We start from the raw sequence: 13910 nt of genomic DNA, 5'->3' as shown, positions 1-13910 counted from the left end.
GGGTACGGATAGACGAATGCAAGAGAATGGATGGTCGAAGGTAGCCCCTTGGCGCTCAAGGGGTCGAGGCAACAATTGACAGCGTCGACATAGGTAGCCCTACGATCGGCGAGCTGAGATGGTTAGGCACACAGCCTCGATGAAGCAGGCAAGGCGTCCCAGCCAAACAAGCCTCTGATGTATGGTTCACGGCGAAGGAGTCAAGGCCAGAATTGGGATCAGAATGTTACTGGATTTGAATTAGCGTTGGCGAAAGACGACGACGAGGGAAATACAAGAAGGCTTGGCTTCATACTCGGCGAGATAGGGCATATTTTGCTTGGTGCGGCTGACAATAAGGCCTTGCATGGTGGCGGAAATGAGCCCAGACATGCCGGCATATCGGTCTAGCCTAATCTCTGCACCAGTCGAAGGCGGTCATGGCACACGAGACGGATGGGGGCACCATGCGGGCCGCAGTGGTAGCAGTGGCTCTAGCTTTTAACCTTGAGCAGCTTCCTTATTCAACATGGCTGCAGCACGACGCACCAGCATCACCAGTATCCGTGGAGACGAAGTCGCCGATGGCAGGGCCTGGACGCCGCCTCATCCGCGACCTAGGCCACACGATGCCTGTTTGAAGATGTTGCTCCGGAGCTTGGTGCGCCAAGATTGGCTCGCAGTGGGCACCATCTGCAGCTTCCGGTGGTATACGTAGGTATTTGATCGGTGGAACGGGGCGCTGTGAGCCGTGCCGCAATACCTCGATACCTGTCTTGACTGCTTGCCGCTCGGTGAAGCCGGACGCTTGGCTTGGGCTTGGGGGCCACTGGTTGGCGTGTACGACGTGAAAGAGGGGTAAAGAGCAGTCGCTCGGTCACCCCAGAGCGGATAGAAGTTTCCTGCGCGGCCGATGGACCATGGATGCCTGCCTCCTGCTGTCACCATCACAACACAACGTGTTTGTTTGCGAGGCTGAAGCTGAGGCCAGACTTGGTCCCCTTGCCGTTGAGAAATTTACCAGCCCAGCGCCAGCGGCCGTCCACTGAGCTGAGCCCGACCGAGTCCACTACACCCACTGCATCCACTGAAGAAAGGCACAAAACCACTAAAACCCCGCCCCCAGACGCCTCTGCAGGCACCGCCCGCGCCGCCCCCAGCGCTCGCCCGATCGCCGTTTGTCCTTGTCCGCCTCTCACCCGCTGCGCCACTCTGGAACCGGAATCTAGGGTTGATCAAGAAGGGCAGAAGAATTTTGTCGCGTCTGGAGATTTAGTTTTGCCCAGTTTCTTTCAGATTCCAGCGCCCAAATCCCGCGACTCTCTCTATCTTGTCTGCAGCCATGGCGTCGTCCGTACCGTCTTCCTGCTTCACCAGGCGCACCGCCATCTGGAGGCAGCTTGCGCTGCGCAGCGATGCAGATGACATCATCCTCGAGCTGCTGGGACGATTCTCGCTCGAGAAACTCTACCTGGCGAGTGGAGAAAAGACAAGATATCAAACCGTCATCATCAATCTTCTGGTTCAGCTTGATGCCATCTTCTACATACAACGTCTCACCATACCATCTCGACAAGTGCAGCCTGGCCCGTTTCTAGGATTCCTAGTCAGTTGGGAGGTTGCTGCTCGCACTGTCGAGTTGGTTCTGCAGACCATAGTCGAGGGTCGTGATAGTCTCTGGGAAGCCACGGCGCTGCGAGACGAGTACCTCGCCGAGTTTCTACTGGGAGCCCTCCGCGTTCTGCAACTCCATCCAAGATCACCCCCTCTCCAGCGTCCCAAAGATCGCCGAGCCAGATTTTCCAGAATTCATCGATTATTGGAACAGATATTTGATGCCTATCCTGGTCCAAAGTCATTCCTACTTGCCATGTGCAAGGAGGTTAGTGGGCGTCTCCATGAGGATGCTCATTCAGTCTGTCTACCGCCAAAGATGCAGCAGACAACTCCAAATCTCACTGCTGAGCTGGTTCGTATTCTACTAAACTCTGACCTATGGAATTTCTAACTATTATAGTATCCGCTCAATCCATGTTTGCTGCCGCCATCTATTTTGGAGCTGGTTCCAGCAGATACTGCTTCCACCAGCTGGATATCACAATTTCTGGCACTGCGAGACGTTTCCCTCTACATCATTGGCGCTTCATTGCAATGCGCCTCTAAATCCGCGACGTGCGGCGGACAGCTCCAACAAGATGCGCTGGAATCCCGAAATGCTGTCTTCGCAGCTCTCCAGAATCTACAAATACCCTGCCAATTCTCCAAGGTCGACGTCGTAGCGTCATTCAATGCCTGGTTCCGCCTAACTTTATGGGACACACCGGATTTATCGACTCTCAGTTTCGACGAGCCCAGAAGAGGCGAATATATAGCTGAAGCGCTGGATGAGCTCTCGGAAAAGCTGACCCAGAGGCAGGTTATCCAGCGATCCAGCGATAGGGAGACGGCATCCATCATTTCTAGGATCACTAGAAGCATACAAATACAAGATGATCCCGATGCAAGCTCTGTAGGATTGCAAAGTCCGTCTCAATACGTGCTGAACTGCCCCAACAGTCATACAGTTGGCGGTGCACAACTTCGAGCCAATGGAATCAATACTGCTGTACGTATGACTTGGGGCCATCCTCGGCAAATGCTAACATCTTCCGAGCTGGAATCCACCACCCTACAACAGATTCGGCTATCAGAGCCATCACCCTGTGTTACATGTGATGAAGATTACACTTTTGCGCGCGAACTTCCCTTGGCCAGAAAGGTGTGGGAGCTGCTAAGCCCACTCCAGGTCAATGCTGACTCTGTCAACGTCGAGCGCCACATGTCCAACAGTTTCCAGTTCGCTTCTCCGGACACCGAGCCCCACGATATATTTAGCTATAGCAGTTTTACCACCGGTTTGGGCGGAAACGTTCCGATAACGCTCGACCCGGACAATCTGCCGCCGCAGCCCCCGTCTGTAGCCAAAGAGACCGCACCGTCGATGATGGACCAATCCAGCAACAATTCATTAGGGCCCTCATATTCCATCTCGAAGAAGGAGAACTCACTTCTAGCCCATATTAGACCTTGGATCGCTGCCGATCCCCCGAGACGAGACATGTCAGCTGAAATCGGCCCAGGCGAGAGCCACTCGCAGCAAGGCAGCAGTTCAGTGGCAGGCGTGTCGTACTTTTCAATTGACACCATCTCATCGGGCAAACCGAGTAGCAGGGAGCCACCAAAAACAACTCCTGCAACCCAGAATCCACCACAAAGCCCCGACAAGGCGCGCCAACGATGGAGAGTACCTATCCCGTTCGCATCAGCAAAACGACCGCTACCCACGGTTTCTGGGGAATCGAGCTCCTCATCCAACCAAGTAGATGAGCAACCTATGGAGGAGATCCCGCTCATAGGACTTCTTGGTTCAGTACTGAAGACGGCTGCGAAGACAAAGGCCGCTGCTGCTGTGCACGTTGCATTGTCGCAGAATTCGGCGTACGGGCTACTCTGGAGCCAATCGACGATACACGTTTGGGATCTTGGTACAACGCCTCCCAGTCAGATTCGCACTATTACAACAGAGAGCACATGCATCTTGGCAACCGTCGGCAGACGCTATGTAGCATATGTGATTGGCAGCCGTGAGCAAAGACTAACGGTAAGTCTCCATGTCCCTGTACGGCGAATTTTTCACTGATAGTGGTAGCTACGAATAATGGATCTCACTCAAACAATGCCAACAGTAACTGAATATCGAGTTCCATCAGTTCCGTGGTGCAAAAGTATCGCGATCGATCGACAGGAGAACTATGTTGCGGTCGGGTTCGAAAATAGCCTCGTGCGATTCTTCAAAACTGCAACATCGGAACAACCACGGGAAGACTACTTACACTCCAAGCTTCACAGCGCGTGCAAAAATTGTGCCTCTGTCGACACGCTTGCATTCTCCCAAGACGGCCTCAGCCTTGTCGCCAGCACACGCAGTGCCAAGGGCGTCGTGCAAATATACCTGTGGTGCTTCCCATTTAATTCTTTCGAAGAACTCACTGGGTGCCGGTATCCTGTACCCATGCACGAGTCTGAGGACAATGGAATATCCGCTGTGATGATGCGATCGCAACAAGGTGCCGAGGAAGGGCTGCTCTGCGTCACCACATGGACGCAGTCTGGAACCCCAGTCCTAATTCAACAAAACGACGGCCACCGAACAGAAGTCAAAGCTTCATCAAGCAGCAGTCACGGAAAGCTGGGCAACCGGATAAAAGGCGCCGCATTCTCCGCCTCTGGTCGAGAGTTGGCCTTGGTCAACGACAAGGGCCACCTGTATCTTGTGTCGAATCTCAACGCAAAGCCCATTGATGTTCGTCGGAGAGCAACGTCGCGCGAGCTGACCTCGAAGAGCTGCGCGCTGGCACTATCCTTCATGACGCTGGCCTCGGAAGAAACGGCCGTTATGCTGTGGGTTGATCCGTCGCGCGGAAAGGCGTTTATGAGGAGGATTTTGCCAGGAACCAGAGTAAGTAAATTCTGATCTGTGTGGATTTTTGCTAGTAGTACTGACGAATTCCAGTCAACCAATAGCATACTAGAGACCAACGGACCAGTGTATATTTCATCAACGCCATCTCAGAAACTGCCTCAACCGGGAGATACCAACCCTCGATCGGGGCTGCAAGATGCCCAGGCATCGCTTGTGGAACTGGAGTCACGGCGTCCGATGGAAAGAGCAAAGAACAGCCCAAGAAAACAGCTGAAGCTCGTGGGATAATCTGACTCTTCATTAATGATGATCCGTGTGTTTGTCGGTTGGATGCATTGTGGGCAAAAGCCTGTGTTAATCTGTGTTAATCGAAGGAAGCACTGGTTAAGGTACGAGGACAATTCCGTACGTAGTTTGGACACTAGGCGAATATGTTCCTGGCTAGGATTTCTAGCATTTAGGTGAAGAAGAAAGAAATGTATTCGAAAGTAGCTACTTTGGACTTGACCTTAGTTTTTGTAGTTAATAAATACCCAAGGAAATTATTAAAAGTAAAAGGAAAGGATATATTATAATTGATGGAACGCTAATTGATATTGCATTTTAAAACATTAAAAAGACTTACTGATTCTGCGGTAGTCTTGATTATTTTGTTGAAAGCCATGTCTACGCCATATTTACAGCAGCTATTCACACTGCTGTCAACGAATTGCGCGAGGAGATTGAACATTTGTAGTTATGCATCAATTTTATAGTAAGAAGATTATTGGTTATGTATTATCAAGTTCAAGTAAGTCAACTCAGTTAGAAGTCACTTCCACGCTATCATTAGGTTCAATAGTGTTTCCTGAAAACCAACTATATGCAGTGGTCCGGATTGCCTTCGGGGTTCCCCCACCAAGTCGGGAACGGGTGGGATTGGCCACTTGCTCCAAACACTGCAAACGACAAGATGAAAATGACAATCTGGGAGCCACCATCCAGCGCGGCGCCGATGAGATAGTTGTACTCGTTGTAGATGCGCGGATAGCGACGGCGGAGCCACAGCTGCGAAAACGCGCCCACCGCAAACGACGACCACAGCCAGGACGTGTTGCCGTAGTAGGTGGTGCCCATGTACTGCAGGATAAAGGTGGTGTTAATGGGCCACTTGCGGATGCGCGGGTACGCCCTGCAGAGCGCCCAGTGGGCGACGGGAAACGCGGCGCCGATGAGCAGCCCGAGCGGGACGATGAAGTACCTCCCGTGGCGGCCGTACATCTCCGTCGCCAGCGCCCAGGTGATGGCCTGCGCGTTGAGGCTCTGCATGGCGGAGCCGCTCCAGACGTTGGTCCCGAGCGGGTCGAGGAGGACGGCGCGCTGGGAGGTGACGATGGAGGTCATGACGGCGTAGTTGAGGCCGGCGCCGAGCAGCGTGCCGTATATCTGCGTGAAGAACATGACGCGGTGCGGCACCTTGGTGTACTGGCCGACCTTGAGCCAGTTGGCGAGGTTGACGGCGAGCAGGATCACCTGGTGCGACCAGCTGGCAAAGTAGAGGTTGGCGAGCGGCCGGCCGGGGTGCACGGCGCCGGCGACCATTTTGGAGATTTGGTTGGTGCCGATGCCCGTGCCGTACAGGCCGTAGAGGATGCACGAAAAGGGCGCGATGACGGCGCCGAGGAGCAGCGAGATGATGTAGCCCCAGACGGGGAGCGTGGTGTCGCCCCTGATGTTGACGACCAGGCCGGCGACAAAGGTGAGGGCGAAGAGCACGAGATACCACCACATGGGCACCTCCTTGTACCGGAGCATCTTTTGGTAGTGCACGTCTGGCTGCGTGCGCGCGCTGGCCTGCTTCCACGCCTGGACCATGCCCTTGCCGTAGAAGAGGACGACGTGGGTGATGAGCGCGCCCATGGCGAGGCTGGCCGTGAGGTAGCCCCAGGCGGTGGTGGACGTGAGCTGCGGGACGCCGACGCGGGCGAGCTTGTCGTAGTCAATGGTGCCGTGCGCGTTGAGGACGGACGTGGTGACGAAGCGCGAGCCGTTGCTGGAGAAGAGCGACGTGGACATGAAGGGGAACTTTTGGGCATCCCACACGTTCTTGTAGAAGAGCAGCGGCACGACGAGGTACCAGATGGCGTAGCCGATCCAGCTGTTGAGCTGCTGCTTGAGCGGCAGCGACAGGTACGTGCTCTGGATGTACTGCCAGTCGAGGCTAAAGTTGAGCAGGCCGAGCCCCTCGTTGGACGAGGCGCCGCCAAAGATGCGGCCAAACGCGGTGCGCGTCGCCGCGGGCGCGCCCAAGGACGCGAGGCAGAAGACGGACAGCCCGCCGAACCAGGTGACCATGTACGCGGGGAAGACCTCCCAGACGGCGGCGAGCCCGAGGGCCCAGCAAAATTGGCGAGGCGGGCGCGGTTGGCGGCGCGGTCAAAGTGCAGGTTCTGGAAGAGCACGACCTGCGGCAGCGTGGACCAGTAGACCATCTCGGCCGGGTACACGATGAGCGGCCGCAGCACGCCGGCGAGCACGAAGCCGCAGAGCGAGATGGAAAAGGTGGCGAGCACGGCCGTGCTCGCCGCCACGGCCCGGTCGTAGAAGAGCCGCTCGACGGCGTAGATCTCGACGCCCGACAGCCCGTTGTTGCCCGACGACGCGATGAGCGAGGCCACGACGTGCTCCTTGATGCCAAACGCCTGGCCAGAGTTGAGGAAGCGCAGGGTCGCCTGTACCGGCTTGCTGGAGAAGCGGGACGGGCTGGGCGTGCCGTAGGCCCAGGCCTCGCCAAAGAGAAAGACGAGGACTGGGTTTGTCGGGGGATGTGTTAGTCAAAAGGTGAGTCGCCGGGGGGGAGGGGAAGGGGCGTACGTTGGAGGAAGACGGCCGAGACTTGCATCTGCGTCGGCTTGAAGACGTAGAGCATGGTGATGACGCTGGAGAGGGCGGTGAAGATGGTGCCCGGGAAGATGGAGCGGAACGTCAGTGCTGGATCGCCGTCGTCGCGATCCGAGACTAGGTATTTGGAGACGTCCTCGCCTGCCCATGTATGTCAGTTCCTACTAAGTACACGTTGGACCTCCGAGATTCGTCTTTACCATTTCGAATAATGGGGTGTCCCTGGACCCGCTCGGCCGTCTCCGTTGATGCTGCATCGTCGTCTTTGCCTGGGACCTTTGGGCTTTCCGTTGTCCTTCCGTCCAGGCTCGTCTGCCGCTTGTCGGCGGGCTCAAGCTGGGCTGATACGTCGACAGGCGCCTTTTCGCTTGCCATGTCTCCAAGCAATTGATGCGTCCGGAATTTGTAGTCTGCTTAGGCAAGTCGGTCCTGTGTCCTGCAGCTTCAGTAGCTGGCGGGCGCTCGTCGTGCTTTTAAATATCCGTCGTGCCTTTTTCGGTATCCCGAATTTACCCCGCCAGACGAACTTCTGCAAACTAGCTACATAGCACGACCCGCGCCATGTAACCTTGCCACGGTTGTTTATTGGCTCTCGTGATTCCTGACCAGTTCTGATATTGCATTTGGTACCAGGATGCTTGGCATTGGCTCGCCTTGTGGCGACGGGAATACGGCACAGCACAGAGGGGGGCGATAATCGGGGCTGGGCGATGTTGCCATCGCTGAGACAGATGACGATGGTGGTCCTCGGGTATTGCTTCCGAACCACGTTTTTGGCAGAAGGCACTTGTCGTCGCTTAGTGTCGGAGACTTTGCGTGCAAAAGTTCCTATTTATATTTCCCAGCTGATGTATCTGCGGCTCCGACGTTGCAAAAGGGCGGTTATACCCGCTGCCAAGATGTGAGGCGTGGATTCGTTCTCTCCACTTTCGGATGGTTGTTGGTGTTCAAGGTAGCATCGCGAAGAGCAGCGAAGAATGGTGTCATGGCAGAATATTGGACAAATTGGTAATGCAGAACAGTCAGGAGTGTAATAATTTGTTCATCGTTCACGTGCTCTAGCAGCCTGCTGTCCCATACAGTAGTTGGCTGAGCTACTACACGTTTGCCTGGATAAATGAAACGATGTCGTCGACGCCCTGAGGCTCATTGATCCAATGCCCCCCATCCTCATACTCATGCCACTCCACATTGAGTCCAAGAGCCGACAGAATTTGATTCATGCGTCGAGCATTTTCCATGGGGACGACAGCATCGTCGGCAGCATGCCCCAGAAGCACTGGAGTGGCCCTGATTTTATTGGGTACCGCATCCAGAATGGACTGGTTCTCCTCGGAGCGATATAGAGTTTGCAGGCAAGTGAAAATAGACGCGTTGGGCGGATGCTCAGTCATCTTGGCTTCGATTTGGGATGAGAAAGGTAGCCAGCTGCATAACCCGATGAGCCCTGCAAAGCCGCCCTGGCCTTCGGCAAGCAGAAGCGATATCGCAGTCGCAAACCCCTGGCTAATTCCACAGAGAAAGATTTTATTCCTTGGAACCAGCTTCTCTTCTTCCTCGATTACGGCGAGCACCCTCTGAATGCTGTGGACCAGGTCGTCGCGTTGAAGCTCGCTCTTCATCTCGGGCTCCTCGACAGACCACATGTCGAACCACTGAGACAGGCTCTCCCCAAATCGCTGCGAGCGCAGCAACGGCGCGGCCGGGAAAACCCAGCGCACAGTACCGAGCATCCCAGGCAGGGTGCGGTCGTGACAGTTGGCCGCGGCGGCCAGGTCGACGCTGGCTTCACTTTCGAACAGCTCGTCAGCGAACTGTTTCGCCTCGCTATCGCGACCGTGCAGGAATATGACGGTGCATGTATGCGTGTGGTCCTGTGTAGGACCGCGGACGTGTTTGTCGACGGACTCCATTTGAGCAGAGCAGTGTTGAGTCAGAATCCGAAATTCCAGTAGATTTATGGATCCAGGGTAATCTCTGGTGGGATTTGTTAAGGCTCGATTACATCAGCATACATGGAAAGGCATAATTCAGTACAAAATTCAGTAAAGTATTATTTATTATAGGGCAAAATAGCAAGTGTGTGAGTGCGCACAACTTCTGCTACCTCGCACACGTCGACATAACATGTCATTTGTGTGATATTCCACAGGTACAGATTTTGCTGACGTGACTCTCAACTGGCGCACCGAATTTTGCGTCCAGAAGCGACGGCGCTGTTCTTCACCATGATCAGCTCTTATGCCTTTAGGCCGTGGCTTGGGTCAGACAGCAACGAGAATAGTCCCGTACTCAACAACGGGGGCACTATTGCAACCCAATAATTAAGAATGCAACGTATACATTCGGCTATGTGGATCGAGAACCGATGCATGATCTGTGGCATCGGCGCTAACACGTACTAAGTAAACAGCTTTCCGATTTCTCCACAAACTCGCCAAATGCGAGTGCTAACCAAGCTGGATCTTGCTCTCGTATTACTTTGACGTGCTCGATTCGTCCGGATCAAACGCTTCTTCGTTGGCACTTGAAGACCCTTCTGCTCGGCCATGCTATCGATGGTTGAGATTCAGCTTCGAGACGGCGCCATTTGCGCCTTGAAGCACGGCGACATTATTCGCGCCCGTGGCGTCCGATATGCTCAGGCTGCCCGTTTCCAAGCCCCGCAATCTGTCCAGCCATGGACGGGCATCGCTGATTGTACAAGGCCGGCATCGATATGCCCTCAGCTGCCCTCCCGCCTCGAGGATCTCAATGGCAACATCACCGCCGGGCACGCCATGGATGAAGACTGTCTGCATGTCAGCATATGTGCGCCTTGGAGGGAGGACATGACAGCGTTGCTGCCCGTCGTCGTCTTCATTCACGGAGGAGGATATACGTCGGGCGGTGGTGATCTCGATGTCTACAGCGGTGTCGAGTTGGCGGCTGCTGGTGTCGTCCACGTCAGCATCACATACCGGCTCGGCATCCTGGGCTATCAGCCAGTGGAAGGCGTGGCGCCGGCCAATCTGGGGTTGCTCGATCAAATGGCCGCCCTGCGCTGGATTCGCGACAACATCAGTAGCTTTGGTGGCGATGCCGAAAAGCTGACTCTTTCCGGCAGCTCGGCCGGAGGAGACTCCATCTACTGCCTCTTTGCCGCCGATGGGGCTGAGGGCTTGTTCCAGCGCGCGATTCTGATGAGCACACCTCTGGGTGTTCGGCACATGGATCGACGCTCCATGGACACAGCACTGGAAAGGACCGCGAAAGCTTCGCTTGGACAGAACCCGGCTGACATGCCACTGGAGGAGCTCTTTGAGGTGCAGAAGAAGCTGGCGATAGAGGCACGTGGCTTTACGGCCTTGGGATTGCCGTTTGCGCCCATGCTAGGACATGCGCCGCTTCCCAGCAGCAAAGCGGAATTCGACGCTCGTGTGCAGCGCGCCCTGGAGCGAATCCCGATATTTGTCGGTTACTGCCGTGACGAGGGCGTCGCATTCCAAGGCTTGTTTGGCGGCATGAGTCCCGACTTACAGCCAGCTCTTACGACAAGTGTCGTCGACTTTATCAGCAAGTCGTGGTTCCAGGACGACTCGGATAAGCTGTGGGAGCAAGCGCGCGCCGCGGGTGGCAATCCTTGGTTCTACGAGCTCGTGGCTGCGCCGGACGGAAGCCCGTTTGGAGCCACGCATACTCTCGAGGTCCCTTTTCTCCTGGGTGGCTGGGACGCGTGGAAGAATGCGCCGATGCTCGAGGGGGGAAATGCACAAGAGTTGGTGAATAATGTTGGGGCGGCAGTCAAGCGGCTTTGGGTCGCTTTTGCCTGTTGTGAGGACGTAGGCCAAAGTAGGTTCACGATTGATGAACGATTCCAGGGTTGGATGGGCGTATCTGAGCGCAATGCTGTGCCATCACCCGTCTAGGAGAGCATCGACAACTCCAGTGGTTGCACCTGAGAGGCGTGATGGAGGGGGAGAACCACTAGCCACTCAACTCAAGAGCAAGAATAATACGGGTGAGAATTGAAAGCTTGAATACTTAAATGTGGTACGAATAATGAGTATATGAATCGAAATGAACCTCGAGAAATCCGCCAACAGCATCCCCCACCAGCCGCTAGCAGCCCTGCGATATCGCTGTAAACCAGGCTCCACTGCCAGCCTGCCATCTCGGTTTCGTATTTTTTTTCTTTGCTGTCGAGTGTTTGTCCCCACGAAACAACTTTATTCGCAACCACTTTGAATCCGCCCATTGTATAATATCGAGAGTTGTCGCACTTGGGAGCCTCCAGACAATCCACCAAGACCTCACAACCGCGCCTCAGCCAAACTGCCTCTGTGTCGCGCAACCAAGCGATGCCTGGCCTCGACCTCGTCTAACTCACCATGGTCCGCATTGCTGCCGTCCGAGGCGCGGCGCACGCCCGACATCTCTGCCGCCGCATCCCTGCGCCGACCTGCCGCGGCCCCAGCGGCATCACCGCCGCCGTCGCCGCGCCGGCAGTCTGCTCCCGACCGTCCTCCGCCCACCCCCGACACCTCTCCACCACACGCGCGCTCGCCTCGACGGCGCCCCCCACGAGCCGCAGCATCGCCGAGCTGCCCGACCGGACGCACCCGCGGTACCTGCAGAGCGCCAAGCCGGGCTCGTCGCTGCTCGTGCTCAACTGGCCGCGGCCGCCGCGCAACCTGCTGCTGGTGCAGAAGCTGTACGCGCCCGACGTGACCGAGTCCGTCATCCTCTTTGCGCGGCACATTCGCAGCGAGTACCCCGACGTGCATATTGTCGTGGAGCCGCGCGTGGCCGACGCCATCCAGAAGCACCTCGGCTTCGCGGTGTTTGTCGCCGACCACCGGTCCAACATTGCCGACAAGGTCGACGTCGTCGCCACGTTTGGCGGCGACGGCACCGTGCTGCGCGCCGCCAGCCTCTACAAGCTGCACGGCTCCGTGCCCCCCATTGTCTCCTTCAGCATGGGCACCCTCGGCTTCCTCGGCGAGTGGAGCTTCGCCGACTACAAGAAGGCCTGGCGCCAAATGTACATGAGCGGCAGCGACGTGCCCGAGGCCCGCGAGGCCGACTACCTGCAGCAGGGCGAGAACAGGAACCTCACCACGCGCGGCGCCGTCCGCCACGAGGGCTGGGAGCGCATGAAGGGCAAGTGCCTCGGCCACCAGCGCGCGTCGCGCGTCCTGCTGCGCCACCGCATCAAGGCCGACATCTACGACCGCGCCGGCCGCAGCATCAACCACCAGGTGTCCGACTCGCTCTCCAGCCAGGGCCGGTCGACCATTGCCGAGTCCAAGGAGCCGTCGCCGTCGCTGCGCGCCATCAACGAGATCTCGGTCCACCGCGGCTCCCACCCGCAGCTCGCCATCATCGACATTTACCAAAACGGCCACTTCCTGACCGAGACCACGGCCGACGGCATCCTCATCAGCACGCCCACCGGCTCCACCGCCTACAGCCTGAGCGCCGGCGGGCCCATTGTCCACCCGCTCGTCAAGTCGCTCCTCATCACCCCCATCAGCCCCTGCAGCCTGAGCTTCCGCTCGCTCGTCCTGCCCCTCGACACAAAGGTCGTCCTGCGCATGAGCTCGCGCAACCGCGGCCGCGAGCTGGACCTCAGCATCGACGGCAAGCGCTGCTGCGGCGTCCTCCCGGGCACCGAGATTCGCGTCGAGGGCGAGTTTGTCGGCCGCGCCGGGCCCGGCGAGGAGTGGCACGGCGGCGTGCCCTGCGTCATCCGCAGCGAGGAGGATGATCCCTGGGTGGGCGGTCTTAATGGGCTGCTCAAATTTAATCATCCCTTTGGCAGAGACCCCGCGATGGATGACATGTCGGACTGAACAGGGTAGTGCATGCTGGCAAGACTGGCTAGGATTGGTTACTAATGGATAGATACCCCGAACTGCTACTTGAACATTTGTTACGCTGTATATCATGGTAGGCAATTGTGTTTTCACCGTTACGCAAAAGGAGTTTTCAAAACACATGTATTCAAAATTGAGATGGGAGAATCTCTATATACACACTTAACGATAATTGAGATATTCATCTGGTACTTTCGGCCACGCATCCACACCGTCCAGCAGCACCATAACCATGCCACCCATCATATGGTTGCTAATATGGCAGTGCAGCAGCCAGGCGCCCGGGCTCGCGACATGATAGCGCACCACGATCCAACTCTGATCCTTTCTCGCCACCATTGTCGTAAACGTGTCCCGCCGCGGCGGGTTCACGAGGTTAAACTGGCCCGGGACCTCCTTGACGGCCTCGTCGACCGACGCCCACTTGAACGGGCCGTTGCCAGCGCCGATCCTGTACATTTTGTTCCCGTGCTTGTGCACCGGGTGCGGCGGCATCGGAAACACGGACGCCAGCAGCACCAGGTCGACCCAGGTGCCGTTGCGCGTGGCCAGCGTCACGTTGTCGCGGGCGTGCCGCTCCGGCGAGCCGAACAGCAGCGGCGGCTCGCGCGGCTCGATCCTGTCCGGCTCCAGCTGCGTGCTGTTGAGCGCCCACTTGTACGACGTGCCGGCGAGCCGCATGTGGAGCACGTGCAGCGCGTCGGCCGAGGCGGGGACGGGCTCCGCCGGGT

At 56.8% G+C, this 13910-nt stretch overlaps 5 protein-coding genes across 5 annotated transcripts; 3 read left to right on the top strand and 2 right to left on the bottom strand.

The window, feature by feature from the left end:
* Positions 1-1321: 1321 nt before the first annotated feature.
* CCM_04933 (uncharacterized protein) lies at positions 1322-4729 on the top strand (the record flags this gene model as incomplete). Its single annotated transcript, XM_006670079.1, has 4 exons — positions 1322-1948; positions 1997-3619; positions 3668-4477; positions 4532-4729. The coding sequence occupies 4 exons, from the start codon at positions 1322-1324 to the stop codon at positions 4727-4729; spliced, it is 3258 nt and encodes a 1085-aa protein (XP_006670142.1).
* Positions 4730-5299: 570 nt separating this feature from the next.
* On the bottom strand, positions 5300-7696 carry CCM_04932 (OPT peptide transporter Mtd1; the record flags this gene model as incomplete). Its single annotated transcript, XM_006670078.1, has 4 exons — positions 5300-6790; positions 6886-7229; positions 7295-7462; positions 7522-7696. 4 exons carry the CDS (start codon positions 7694-7696, stop codon positions 5300-5302), a joined length of 2178 nt encoding a protein of 725 aa, XP_006670141.1.
* A 722-nt stretch (positions 7697-8418) lies between these two features.
* CCM_04931 (Phospholipase/carboxylesterase) lies at positions 8419-9234 on the bottom strand (the record flags this gene model as incomplete). Its single annotated transcript, XM_006670077.1, has 1 exon — positions 8419-9234. One exon carries the CDS (start codon positions 9232-9234, stop codon positions 8419-8421), a length of 816 nt encoding a protein of 271 aa, XP_006670140.1.
* Positions 9235-9870: 636 nt separating this feature from the next.
* On the top strand, positions 9871-11229 carry CCM_04930 (para-nitrobenzyl esterase; the record flags this gene model as incomplete). The annotated part of the gene is made up of 1 exon (XM_006670076.1): positions 9871-11229. The coding sequence occupies one exon, from the start codon at positions 9871-9873 to the stop codon at positions 11227-11229; it is 1359 nt and encodes a 452-aa protein (XP_006670139.1).
* A 462-nt stretch (positions 11230-11691) lies between these two features.
* CCM_04929 (mitochondrial NADH kinase POS5, putative) lies at positions 11692-13155 on the top strand (the record flags this gene model as incomplete). Its single annotated transcript, XM_006670075.1, has 1 exon — positions 11692-13155. One exon carries the CDS (start codon positions 11692-11694, stop codon positions 13153-13155), a length of 1464 nt encoding a protein of 487 aa, XP_006670138.1.
* Between the last annotated feature and the right edge of the window lie 755 nt (positions 13156-13910).

This window comes from Cordyceps militaris (assembly GCF_000225605.1).
Source record: "Cordyceps militaris CM01 unplaced genomic scaffold CCM_S00003, whole genome shotgun sequence".
Lineage (NCBI taxonomy): Eukaryota > Fungi > Ascomycota > Sordariomycetes > Hypocreales > Cordycipitaceae > Cordyceps > Cordyceps militaris.
Note: the sequence above shows the minus strand (reverse complement) of the source record. Positions and strands in the feature narration are given on the sequence as shown.